This window comes from Rousettus aegyptiacus, unplaced genomic scaffold, assembly GCF_014176215.1.
Source record: "Rousettus aegyptiacus isolate mRouAeg1 unplaced genomic scaffold, mRouAeg1.p scaffold_m13_p_11, whole genome shotgun sequence".
NCBI classification, from domain to species: domain Eukaryota; kingdom Metazoa; phylum Chordata; class Mammalia; order Chiroptera; family Pteropodidae; genus Rousettus; species Rousettus aegyptiacus.
The window spans coordinates 95,639,763-95,653,964 of record NW_023416286.1 but is presented as its reverse complement, the minus strand read 5'-3'; the positions used below and the strand labels follow the sequence as shown (position 1 = coordinate 95,653,964).

General features: G+C 53.6%; 1 protein-coding gene across 13 annotated transcripts in view; it reads right to left on the bottom strand.

The window, feature by feature from the left end:
• The window catches only part of MCPH1 (microcephalin 1), a 156,862-nt gene that overhangs the window by 114,728 nt on the left and 27,932 nt on the right, over window positions 1–14,202 (bottom strand). For all 13 annotated transcript variants that reach the window (XM_036228987.1, XM_036228996.1, XM_036228985.1 and 10 more), the window contains one exon: window positions 9,847–9,956. In XM_036228987.1, the coding sequence (XP_036084880.1) occupies window positions 9,847–9,956 (110 nt within the window). The remainder of the gene's footprint in view (window positions 1–9,846; window positions 9,957–14,202) is intronic.

The window sequence follows — 14,202 nt, the reverse complement described above, 5'->3', positions numbered from 1 at the left end:
AACATCTGTAACGACGACTCCCACGGGACCCGCACGTCACCCACCCCCTGGCTCTGGGCGTGGAGCGCCAGGGCCGATGAGGCCGTGCCAGCAGCAAGGACAGCGCCGCGGGCTGCGAGCCCGTGTCCCCCGGCCCCGAATGCTGCGCCCTGACCCCCAGTGTCACACACTGAGGGGACGGGGTCTCCGGGAGGCGATCGGGTCACGAGGACGGAGCCCCCACAAGTGGATTGGTGCCCCCTCCCCTTCCGCGTGCGGACACAGGGGAAAGACACCGTCTGTGAACCAGGACGGCGTCCTCTCCAGACGCCGCGTCTGCGGGTGCCCTGACCTTGGACGTCCGGCCTCCAGAACCGTGAGAGGGAAAGCCACCGAGTCTGTCATTCTGACAGCAGCCTGAATGGACGAAGGCTGACACTGGGTGCCGGACTTTGTGGACACCACCACCCGTTCTCCACGCAGAGGACGGGACCGGGGCAAGGAGAGCCGACGGGGGCCCGGAACGGCTCCGCGCCCTGGAGGAGCGCCCTGGCCGGCCCCAGGAGCTGGGAGCATCTTCCTCCCCACACAGACGACGGGGACGAATCATACCCCGCTGGGCAGCACCGACCAGGAGTGCGCGCAGAGTGCGGGGAGGGGAGGGCGCCCGAGCCCCCACTTCCGCCACCCGAGGACGCAGGTGTCACGGGGCAGACGCTGGCTTCGGGCTGGGACGCTGGGCCCCTCGAAGAAACGCGCTGCAGGTGGCTGACGGCCTCACACGGGGTGGCCCTCAGGAAACAAATGGGCTGAATTTGGGGAAAATGTGCAAACTCACAAGATTTCCAAGCTAGCGCTATTATTTGGGAAACAGATCCCCCCAGGGTGACGTCACGGGCCGCAGCCCTCCTCAGTGGCTTCTCACGCATGCTTGCCTACCCGTTCTCCCTCCTTTTGTTAAAACTTCCCATGAGGAACAGGACGGACATGTGAAAAACACCAAAAAAAACAAAAAAACAAAAAAGAAACCGCAACCTGATCAATGCTCAAAAATAGTTTAGAGTCCTTTCAAGTGCACAGAATTAGATTACAACTAGTGCCTTTATTTAAAAATAAAGACATTTCTGTAGAAAAATAAAACATCATAACTTCAAAAAAAAAGGTTTGCAAGCTTGAAATTCACGGATCGCAGGGACCCGCGTGAGAAGATGGCTGCAGACCAGGCCGCTCTGCTGTGACGGCCGCCGTAGGTCGCAGGTCCGCTTACACGGCCTCGCCGCTGATGTATGAGCGAGATCCTAACACATCCAAAGCCACATGCGTACGCGCCAAAATCTGTCTGCAACGCCTCGTATTTTATTTTTTGAAAGAAGCCTAGAACAACGCCTCATTGATTCTGAGTTGCGGTTTTATCTGTCACTCTGCTATTTAACCCCTCTCCTTCCGAGTATGCTGTTTTGTTTTTTTTAAGCTACTAAAGCATCCTGATTTAAGAGCCCGTCATTTACATTGCGAAGTATTATTTGGAAAGCAAGGACTTTAAAAACTAGGCGAGAGCGCTGCACAGACTGATGACAGGCGATGTCTGGACAGGTCCTCGCCAGAGCGGAGGAGACGCGGCGCGCCCAGCCTGGCAGGGCCGCCCAGGCCAACGTGGAGCCCGCCCGCCCGCCCGCCCATGGACAGCAGAGCGGCTGCACACTCCGCCCCGTCCCGGGGACGCGGTCCCAACCTCTGAGGTCAGGGGAAGTGAGCCCCGCCCCCCGTGGGTCTTCTGGCCTCCACCTCGGCCGGGGGTTCCGGGGGGACACGTTTGCCCTTAACAGCCCCGAGGGGCAGACGGGCACGCTCCCAGGGCTGTCCGTGTGAAAGGACACTCAGAAGCTCCCAGACAAGGCCCCTGCACGCCGCCCCGAGCTGCAGTGAGCCAGTGCCACAGATCCCGGGGCAGAGACGGGCTTGGCCCACCGACCTGAGAACAGATGGAGGCGGGGCGAGGGGCGGGGGCGGGGGCAGGGGGCTGACGCGCACGGACGGCCCGGCACAGTGCCCTGCGCCCAGCGTGTGTCAGCCAGGCCTGGGCCGGTGCCTGCACGGGTGCACAGCACGCTTACTCCCCTAGAAGCCGTGCGGTCGTTTGGGTTTTTTTAACATAAGGATTCAGATTGGCCACTTCAGCACGTTATTTTGTTTGAGTGTCTGCAACTGATGGATTTGATATTTCTAAAGCAAGTTACCACGGTTTCCAATCATGAGGCCAGCATTCCCCAGACGGTCCAGTGAGCAGGCTGGACCTTCGGGGCTGGCAGCTGTGCCCACCCTCCTCGGGCACCACCCCGCTCTGCCTAGCGCCTCCCAGGTCCCCGCAGAGCTGCTGCGGATTCGTGCAGGCTTCTGCTCTGCGTCTCGCGGCCGGGACCCAAGACTGGGGTGCAGGGTCCTGACTGGACCCCGGCCACCACCCCCGGCCCGGTCCAAACACAGCTGCGATCCCTGAGTCACCCGTCAGCACAGCCGACATCGGTCACTCTGCGCTCAGCGCAGACCCTCTTTGAAGATTGTTTTCGTGTTTTTTATATAAATATTTTTTCTCACCCATAACAGGAGAAAAACAACAGACTAATAACGGAGCCAAAAGCAATTGTCACGCCTTTGGGAGCAGCAGGCTCTCAGACGGCTTCACGAGGGGACATCTGCTGGAGGCCGTGACACCTGTCATAACGAGCGCAGACCCCCGCTACGGCCAGCCTCGGGGGCACGGTGCCAGGGGTGCTTATCAAAGCGATTACAGGCCATTTGGACACCTGTGCCAGAAGTCGAGGGCGCCTTCTACCTCCCTGGGCTCGTGGGCCAGTGATGCCCCCAGGGCCCCTGCTCAGGGGACAGGCTGGCTCCGACTGCACAGCCGGCCTGACAATGGGAAATTACCTATGTGGATGCTTACACAGGGTGTCTTCCTCCAGGAAGTGTGGCAATTCCCGTAAGCAAGTCATAACAACAGATTCGCCCGGAATTGTCAAGAAACAAAATAAATATCACCTGTCATTTGGATGAGTCACTGCTATGTCAACTTGAAAGTTAAACTTAAAAACAAATGACCCACAGGGTTCGATGCTTCCAGCCAAGTCTGCGATCTGATGGCAAACAGCCAAGGGCCTGGAATGACTGCGAACGGCAAAGGCGCATCCACGAGTGTCAGCGTCCCCGGCAGACGGGGTGCGCGCACGCGGGGCTTCCAGAGGAGGGCAGGAGGGAGCGTCAACCCTCCGTATCAAATGGAAAGTGGCTCGAACGCCCTACTTTCTTCATTCAAGAAGACTTCCACCTCCCTCCGGCCCTCTTCTTCCGTGCCCGTGACAGCCTGCACAAGCTGTCCCCGTACGAGACCTCCTGAGTCCTCTCTTGCCTCCGGCATTTCCTTCCTTCCCACCGCTGGATCCCTTCTATCTTCTCTCCCCTGCAACGGTCCTTCTCCGGAGAAGCCAGGCCCACACGAGCTGCCTCCACGGTGAAGGCACGGCCAGCGGTCTCTGACATAAACCTGCTCTCCGGCACTCTGTGTGACAGCGGAATAGAACACTCTATCTACAAAGAGGTCGGGGAGGTCGGGGTGCTCGGGGCAGGACAGTGATTAGCAGTGGCAATCGGGATATGATGGACAGCGTGCACAGGGCTGTTGACAGGTCGCGGTTATTTTCAGGTGGCTCCAATGACATGAGCACAGGAGAGCATCCATCAGGAAGCATGAAGATCACCGAGGCAGGGATCACCGACTACAAACCCGCACACCCTGCCTCCGGGGTAGGTCACGGGATTACTTCCTGCAATGGCATAAGGAGGCTCCATCTGACCCTGTAAGAGTTCTCACCAGGGAAGGTGGCCATCACTTCGGAACCACGGGGGGTAGGGGCTGCATTTCAAATACGCCCCGCTCTCCCTGCCACTACGCCCCGAGGTCCTGTTTTGGCCCAAACGTAACTGGTCGGTAACTCCAGTAAGAGACGGCATTCAGATCATCCTGGCCTGGAGCTCTGAAGGCCACTTTCACGAAAGACACACGGAAGTCTGTGCGGGGCAGGAAGAGGGCCGTCGGAGTAACATGGACCCAGGCTACTCAGAGTCACAGCTGTGAAACAAAGGACGTCGCTATTTGGACATAATTTTCAGCCCCATTTGTGTTGGAAAAAGAGCTAACATTATCGACTGCCTCCAGATGTTATCCTCAACCCCACGTGTGCCTCCACTCAGTTAGTATAAACCCTTTGAGCTCGGCACAACTATCACGCCTGTTTTATAAACGAGGAAGCAGAGGACAGCAGTACTAAGGACCTTGTTCGACATACAGAATGCGCGTCCAGCCCTCTGGGGTCTGAACCCAGGCAGCCTGGCTCGGGGGCTACGCTTTCAAGAATGCTCTGTGACGCAAACAAAACCTTTCTTTTTTCACTGACACGAAATCACTTCAAAAGTTTAGGGAAAATATTAAAAAAAGAAGTGAGGCAATATGAAGATGATTACGACACTATTGTGTGATGGTTAAAAGCACCAGAAATGGCATAACACGTTCACTTAAAAATCAGAAGGGAAATTAGTGCGTCACTTGTTTGCATAGCGAATGCTCACCAGCCACCTCCTATGTGCGTGGCGCTGCACTGTGCTGAGTACTAAAAGGTGGACAGGACACAGTCGGTGTCTTGAAGGTCTCGTATCTCAGTAATGATGTGAGAACAAGCAGCTACTGGAACGTGAGCAGGCTGTTATTCATCCTTTGTTTTCTACACTATTTAGAAGCTTGTAAATGTGTGATCTATCCTCGGGATGCAAGGTTGGTTTAATATCTGCGAGTCAATTAGCATGATATATCATATCAAATAAGGATAAAAGTCATATAATTACATTAAAAGATGCAAAAGTGTATTTGACAAAATCCAACATTCATTTACAGTAAAAATTCCTGGCAAAGTGGGACGAGGGGGAACACACCTCTACATAATTAATGCCACATGTGACAAACCCACAGCTAACATACTAGACGGTGAAAAGCTAAGTGTTTTCCTTAGGACCAGCAATGTGACAATGTCCACTTTCTCCACGGTTATTCAGCATATTATTGGAAGTCCCAGCCATGGCAATCAGGCAAGAAAGAGAAATAAAAAGCATCCGGTGGGAAAGGGAGAAAACTATGATTTGCATATGACATAATACTATATAAAGAGAACCCTAAAGATTCCAACCAAAAAAATATTAGAACTAATAAATGAATTCAGTAAAGTAGAAGGATGTAAAGTTACTATTCAGAAATTAGTTGCATTTTTACATACCAACAACTATCAGAAAGAGATATTAAGTAAACAATCCCATTTATACCTGCATCAAAAAAAAAAACCTAGAAATAAATTTAGCCAAGGAGGTAAAAAACCTATGTTTGTAAAATTAGAAGACATTGGAGAAAGCAATTGAAGAAGATGCATATACCATGCATGTGGATAGGAAGAATTAACATTATTAAAATGTCCATACTACCCAAAGCAATCTACAGATCCAACACAATCCCTATCAAAACACCAATGGCATTTTGCACAGAACTCGAACAAATAATCCTAAAATTTATATGGAACCACAAAAGACCTCAAATAGCTTAGAGGCACCACCCTACCTGACATCAAACTATACTACAAGGTTATAATAACCAAAACAGCATGGTACCGGCATAACAACAGGTGTGTGCATCAATGAGACAGAAGAGAGAGCCCAGAAACACACCCTCACCTGAGTGATCAGTTAATCCATGATGACGTGGTGAATGTATACAACAATATTACTCATCAAAAAAATGAACGAAATCTCACCATTTGTGACAACCATGGATGAACCTGGAGGGTATCATGCTAAGTTAAATAAGTCAGGCAGAGAAAGACCAATACGATCTGATTTCACTTATATGTAGAATCTAAAAAGCAAAGCAAATGAACAAACAAAACCAGAAACAGATTGCCGGAAACAGAGAACTGACGGCTGCCAGACGGGAGGGGTGCCGGGCGGCTGGGGAAGAAAGGTGGAGGGGCCAAGAAGTGCGTATCGCAGTCACAGAAGAGCCACGGGGTGAAGAGCACAGCACCGGGACCGCAGTCCCTGGCATGGGACCACCCACGTGCGGTGCCGGGCACGGTGCCGGGCGGGACCAGACTTAGCGGGGGGCCCGCTCGGGGAGTCTCAGAAACGCCCAACCGCCATGCCGTACGCCTGAAACTAGCAGAATACTGAGCGCCGACTGTAAGTAAAATACAGAAATAAGTAAAACTAAAAAAGTGTAGAAATTTAAGTATTTGATCTGGTGCGTAGTGTCTTTTCTTTTTTAAACCACTGTCAAAATAAGCACACTTGTACAACGAGGAGGACTTATTTGGTCCTCCGTTTCTCTCTCAGCCTCCGAGCTCATGAAAGCCAGCTGTAAGCATTTCTGTGCTTTGACCCACAGCGTGCCCTCTCATGGGACAGTCTTGCTTGGCAGCGATGGCTTCGAAATGGGATTTAAAAACAGTCACTTAGGAAAAACTGTCCAGTTGATGACTTACCTTAAAAAAATTTTTCCTGAGGATAATACTGTTTTGAACAAATAACAGCAGTACAATAAACAAAAAACTCTGGAGAAAAAATTTCACGTGTTTACCATAGTATCAGCATTAATTTTATAGTTAGCTCCTTCTGGCTCTATGTCTGACAATATTAAACCAGCAACAAATAGGTTAAGATTTGTCATAACATTTTATATTTCTTCCCCTGAAAAGATGACAGAAATATCTTTGTCAGTGACCTACGTATGCATTATAAGCTAAGATCATGGATATAATGAAATTGCTTAACTGGACTCTCAAGATAAGAGAGGTTTAACAAACATATAAACATATATTTAAAGTAACAGGTTTAAAAAAGATAGTGTTCCACTGATTTACAAAGTGACTTTTCCCACTAAAAGTGGGCGCTGCCCCAAAAAGCCTGCCCTGGCAGTTGCGGCTGAGAGGCAGAGACCCTGCGCTACACCTGACCGTGTCCTCTGCAGCCAACGACTGGAACGCTCACTGACCGAAGCCTGTCTGCTGCCCAGGTGTGTCGCTGCTCTTCCCTCTCGGGAGGACTCTCTCCTTTTAAACGGCAGTAGAAACGTGCCGCCATCTCCAGGGCGGCAGGCTGAGTCGCCCTGGCCACCCGGCGCACTGGGAGCCGTCGGGAGAGCTGGGCAGGCAGCAGAGAAACAGGCGATGGCAGCGACGTGAAGACGCGGCCGAGCCCCGGCGGTGGGCTGTGCCGGGAGGGCACCCTGTCAGAGGTGCGCCAGCGCCGGGGGCCCGGTGTCCCCTGGGCACAGCGGGCCTCCCAGAGGTAGAGGCCCAGCTTCCAGTCACATCAGCCCCCGGAGGGAGATGCCTCAGAAACAGCCGGGCGCGCCAGAGGAGCGTGTGCGGAAGACGAAGACCACGGAAACGACGGCCAGGCAGACAAGCCGAGGGGCCGATGCGGGCGGCAGGCACAGGCTTCACGGCGAGCACGCGGACTGTGCTCAGGGGAATAAGGACAAGACTGAGGACTTTGGCAAAGCCCTGGGACTGACGGAAAGAGAAATGCAAACAGAATTACGAGAACTGGAAAACACAGCAAGTGGAATTCCAACACTCGGCATATAAGTTTGCCCTCATTGCAAAGACACGAGAAGGGGGAGGGGTGAGACGAAGGCAGACTCAGGAGAAGTTTTCCAGAATGGGAAAAGGAGCTATGAAGGACGGACAAGGTCAGGGGCGAAGGCCACGCGCGACTGACTTCGCGGAAGTGGGGGCCTGCGAGGGAGGTCTCCACGCAGATGGCAGGCCGAAGTCTGCGACGAGCCAGCGACTAAAGCAACAGAGCGCGACGATCGCAGAACTGCGGGGACCAGACACGACGAGACTCTCCCAAGAGCCGGCCGCCGGCTCGAGCACCCTTCCGGACGCGCCGGCGTCGGCTCCCAGGCCCTGCCGAGGCTGTGGCCGCCACCCGGAGGCCCGCGTGTCGCCCAGAGCAGGACCGACAGCCGTCAGCGGGCCGGCTCGGCGGGGCTTCCCAGACGGGACGCTACGGTGCGTGCCCTTCGCGGTTAACATGGAGGGCACAGAGCTCGCAGCTGCGTGAAGCCGATCGGGCCCCTGGACGCGGCCCCCACGCGAACACGCAGCCACGCAGGCCCGCGCCAGAGGGCGGTGTTCGCGGACTTCGTGCTTTAAAACTTAGCTCATGGAAGGGACGTCCCGTACACCTGACCTGCTCTCCCCAGCATTTAACTTCAATTACAAGCTATTTTTTGGACAACGGCAACCAGTTTTGAGCATCCCCTTACACATGCTTTTACGTAAAAACATGACTATGTTAAGAAGTTCTAAATTTCACTTTGACACAGGTGGCCTTAAACTCTAACAAGGAAGAAACAAGCAGCTGAGAACGCGGTTTCAGCGGGGGAAAAAAGACAACGGCTGAGGTGCCCTCGTAACCCTCAAGACTGACATTGTACCTGTGGGTTACAGATCGGAAACTCGCATCTGACTCCCAGAGGACCCTGCGACTCCACGGCGCACGGGTGACACCAGGCGACTGATTGGCAGTGGCCCTGACTCACGAGCTGCTTCCCCCGCGCCCGCGCACTGCGAGCCGTCATCTGTAAGATGTCATGCTGCGTTTGAAGAAACGTCTATCCCGCTGCCCCTCAGTCTGTACTCAGGCCACGACCACTCAGCGCCGCTCCACGCCGCTACCCAAACGTGCACTTCCAGCCAGAGCACTTCGCCCTACGCAAACCAATCAGGATTTCAGGCTTTTGCCTTCAGGAGTCTAAACAATGAAATTGGTTTACATGAGAAGCCTTTAGAAACAAGTCTTCTTCCAGGATAAATTATTTGCTTAAGCGAAACAAAGTCCCTAAGGCACAAAACGGCCTCACCGTAGTCACCGCAGGGGGTTTCTACAAACCCTGGTGCCCAGCACTTACGAAACAGCATCGTGTGGTCTGCGGGCACGAGCCAAGCATCCTTGCCACACGCAGGTGACAGCGACGGAGCTGGGAAACGCTGCCCGACGCATGACAGGTTCTCGATCCATTCGGGGAAAGGCTGTGTGGTGAATGGGGACAAGGCATGGGCCAGGACGGTGCCGTGTGGCGGGACCCACGTTTCCACCACTGACAACTGACTCTCGTGAAATCTGTGTCACCTTCGGCTTCTTAACCACCGTCACAGAAGGAAGGTGCGCGTCCCTCCTCCCAGGTACAATCAGCGCGCGCCCGTCGGGCCTGCCCAGCGGGAGCGGGCCGCCAGTGCAGACGCCACCCGCGGCCCTGTCCCGCGTCACCTGTCCACCGGCACGCCTTCCTGTTGTCCGGATTCAGGTGTCACCTCGTCCTTTCCTGCCCCATACAAACGAGGCGCAGGACAGCGAGCGGCGACCTCCAACGTGAGTAATGAGAGTCGGAAACGGACTGGGAGCACGTCGGCCGGGACGGGGCCGGGCACCGGGCGGCGTGGGAAGCCTCGCCCCGAGGCCTGCGCTCAGGCCTGGCTCGCGGGTGCACGACGCCCGCGCCGCACCGCCTGCCCCGCAAGTGCCCCCTCGCGGCTTTGTTGCCAGCAGGAAGCGCGCGGGCCAAGCTGCGGGGGAGTTGCTCCGTCCACGGTAACCCACCGGCTCTCGGTTTGAACGTCAGAGTCTCCGACATCGACCCGTAATTGATCGTTTTAAAAAATAAAACTCAAGTCGGACGGACTGGTTTCTGTCTCGCTAACCCAGGGTGGGACATCATGAGGTAGCTGTACTGGAGAGTTTAAAATAATATTTTCACACACCAACCTTATGGCCTTTCCTTCTCTTTTCGGATTCCTCACGAGGTCTGACGAGGTGCTTACAGCCTTCCCACGAGCCTTCTAAAACATCACAGCTTGTCGGTCCATTTTTAACACCTGAAAACCAAGTGCACTGACGATTAGTTAGAACTTTGCCTGGATGGAATACTAACGTAACTTCAGCAAACTAAAAGTTCAGAAATTATGCATAACTGGTAACACGAAGTACAGTCCTTGTAAATAAACAAGGCATTCTTCCTGCTGAGCTCTAGTTAGAACTTTTGGTTTCCTCCGCGCCGATGTTCCAAGCGATTCCCGTCACTCGAGGGTTAGAAACAGCCGTGCCTGCCGGGAGACAGTGGACTGGCTCCACAGTATCCCACTTGCCCACCTGATAACGCAAACGGACGCCTGCATCCCATGGACCACTCAAACTCCAATTCTCAGAATTTTACACGCGCAAACACCAGCTCTGCGGAGAAAGCAGTTCTACACGAGAGGGAATGATTAATCTGAGCTTCGGGGTAAGCCTGAGTTATTCTAGAAAAGTCCTCTGCACAAAGCTTCAGGTGTCAATGTACAAATGACAGACGACGAATCTACCCCCTACAAATTTCTACCTTATGCCGACGTTCTGCCCTGAAGACACACAAACCAGACGGAAGACGCTCAAGGGGAACACGGTTTCACCAGATGCCGAGCAGTGCGGGAACCTAAGGGACCCAGTGGCGTGGGAAATCTTTGTTTTCGTGGACTCACCTACTGGCCCTTTACTTCCACTATTCCCTCCCCAGGCCGCCCACTACATGAATTACTCTGAAGGAGGACTAAGAAAACCAGCCCCCACCTGCGTGGTCTCAATGGGGTACCGCACAGAGAAGCCCAGAGGACACGTACGTCCCGGCCACAGCCAGTGATGGCCGTGACCTTCACCGTCAGCCCACTCCGTCCCTGGCGCACTTATCGACAATGCCTAACGATCGGGGGCTGCCCGCCAGAGACGCAGAGAGTCCAGTACTGTCCCCACCTCAGGGACCTTACGACCCAGTAGACAATGCAGACGTCGACCTATGAATGCAAGGAAAAACAAGTCCCACCAGACGTGAAAAATCGCACGATACGAGAATGCCTGCTTTGCAGACATGTCAAATAAAATGGGAAGCTCTAAAAAGATATAATTAAGTTTGGAAGGTCTGACTTGAAAGATTAAAACTCTTTATTCAAAAAATAGGGTTCCGGCAAAGTGAAAACAAACTGCAGAGCGATGGTTAAATATTTTCTTAAAGTCAAATCAGTTGTTGTAATTTGCAACTTGGGCCCTAGAAATGTCAGGTCCTGAAACGCCATAAACCCTGACACTTGATACCTCTGGAGACTCGAACCCACCAACTGCTGAACCCGCTATCTCCTTGGCAAGCTTTTACCCCTGACTTCCTTGTCGCTTCTCTCCCGGGCCTACTTCGGGCGCAGACGATGCCCAGCCCCAGGGATGCCTCCGCTCGCCAAATAAGGAATTCCTTGCAGCAGATGGGTCAGGCCATGAAGAAAGGCATTCTGCAGTTGATAGTTTGTTCTAAGGTCTAGCTACGCTAAATTCCTCACTTTTACTCATTTTGAAGGTAAGATTATCTATCCACCCTCCCATCCATTCATCCGCCCGCCCATCTATCTATCCGCCATTCATCCATACATTACCTTCCATTACATTCAACAATCACTTTTTGAAGATGCTGAGAACGCCTAACTCTCAGGGCAGGCTATGGCCGCGACCTGTTCTTCATCTTTAAGATCTAAGATTAACAGTATTTAGAATATTAGAATTTCAATTACACTCACTGTTCATTCGTTATCTTTTTAAACATAAATATTTAAAGTGAGAGTGCATAAGAAAAACAGACTGAAAACATGATTTGGATCAACGTCACAAAAGGTTCTGTCACAGCCACCTGCCTCTGTTCCAGCTGAGAACAAACGGAATAGCTCGTAAAGCATTTGGCAAACGTAACGATCCAGAAGATTCATAACGCTGTAAAACTAGGAAAGACTGAAATAGCTAATAACGTTTTCTCACTTTCACAGAATGACAGAGACGCGTCAAAGGCTGTCACGCAGTTCGGCACAGGCGTAAGACACGAAGTGCTCCTGCTAGCTCGCCTGCATCAGAAACGGCCACTCCAGGAGTGGTCGGCTAACGGGCCAGCCGAACCCCCAGAGTCCAGAGACAGCGCCTATAAAAACTCCGGCCCAGTGTTAGAAGCTTTGCCAGCCGGCAAAATGGGTGAAAGGGAGGAACCGTCGCAACTGGCGGCACCATCGGCTTGGTAATCAGCAAAATGCATGTTTTTCCCTTAAATTCACGGATTCAAAAAGCTGGGTTGGCTACAGTATCACAGGGGCGACCCCCGCCTCAACCAGACAGGAATAAGGCCATAATCGTCTAGCACGAGCCACAGCTGGTATCCTGCGGGCGACACCTAAGACTTGGTCCCTACACGGCCCTGTGAGAAATGGCAGGTCAGAGGTATCTGGTGGCCTGATGCTGAGCTACAGCACTGCGCCCGAGAACCTTCCAGATGAGGCACAGCCCGCCCAGGGGGCAGAACTGGAACTCGGCACAGGCAAACGTAACGTCCTGGCTTTGCGGACGGCTCTCCATCTGCGTGTCTGAGCCTTGCTACCCCAGCACCTGGTGGGCGGAGCTTGCAGGAGCCTGCCCAGCCTCCACGGCCTCTAATGACTGGTGACTATCACCTACGAAAGACCCTGACAGCTGGATACGGCCAAATCGTTTAGACAGAGCACGGGTCTGCAGACATGTAAGATTCCATTGTCCACGGCGAAGAACGTGGCCACGCGTGAGGGTGTGGGGCGGGACGGCTCCCCCCCTGCTTTGGCTCGCGGCCACACGGCCCCAGTACTGCCGCTTTAACCCCTGTGCTCCTGGGAGACAAGTGGGGGCCAAGCTAACTCAGGGTGACGCGCTGGCTTCCTCCACTGGGCCACTGAGGCCGACTGCAGGGGAGGTCAGCCATGGCGACGAACAGGTCGCGGCGAGCAGCTCTCCACTCGTCCTGTCCGGAGGTGTCGACAGTCACACGTGAGACCCCAGGCAACGCTGATGGGGACGTATTTCCTGGGCTCGAGCTGCGGTTCCAGCGACACTTCCCAGACCTCAGTGTGACTGCACGAGCAAGGAGCTTCCACGCCACCCTCACCGGGCTCTCGGTCTGCAGGGCAGGGGCCTGTAGGGACACGTGTCAGAGCAGGATCCACTGGGCCTCCTCGGACGCCGTCCACGCCCGGGATGCGGCGACGCAGACCGTCTGCGGGCGGGGGGCGTTCGCACTGGCCGGCACCTACCTGCGAGGAGAGCCATGTGCGGGTGAAACACGCGAAACCTGCGAGTGCCAGCCTCGCACACACTCGCCATCGATTCTGATAAAAAGCGCCTTCCCTCTGAACCCTGATTTAGCGACGTTATGACGCCCCCAAAACAGAATTCTTCTTAGACTTATATTACAAAAAGGTATACTCAATTTTGAGTTTTGCCAATAAAATTTTTGTGAAAATGTCTTTTTTTCCTCATTAAGTACTTATATTATCTTGATTTTGCCTCCTGGCCCACAAAGCCTAAAATATTTACTGATTCACTATAGAAAATTTCACAGACCCCTGAAATAGACTATTAAAACATGAAGTATTCTAATGCTCTGTTGATATGAAAATATGGAAATCCAACATATTTTTTAAAAGCAAATTTTAAAACAGGATATCATCCTGTGTATGCAACAACACCCCCTTAAGTGTCTACTTGCACTTTGTACACACACACACACACGTCTGGGAGGACACACACTGAACTGCTACAGCGACTTTCTGGGGACACTCTAACCAGTATGTTCTCCTTAAAGCAACCAGGTTTACACTCAAGGTATAAATCAGACCGAGGTTCTCCCGTTCAAAATCCCCGACGGCTTCTCATCACTTAAAAACGAAGCGAAACCGCCTGAGTCTCATCAGGACTGGGGGCCGTGAGGGTCCGGCTCCTGGCTGCTCCTGAGTCTCGTCAGGACCGGGGGCCGTGAGGGTCTGGCTCCTGGCTGCTCCTGAGTCTCATCAGGACTGGGGGCCGTGAGGGTCCGGCTCCTGGCTGCTCCGAGCGGTTTCCTGCCAAGTGCCCTTCAGGCCCGTGAGTCGGTGCTGCGCTGGCCTCTGTCATTCCTGCGGCACCTCGACCTCAGGACACTTGCACTTGCTGTGCCCGCGGGCTGAGCCGCGACTCCGGCGGGCTCCGGGCTGCCGCCTGCCTCTGCCGCACCCGGCCGGGCTGGCGCCGCCTTCCCCGCTGCGTCTCTGTGGCTCT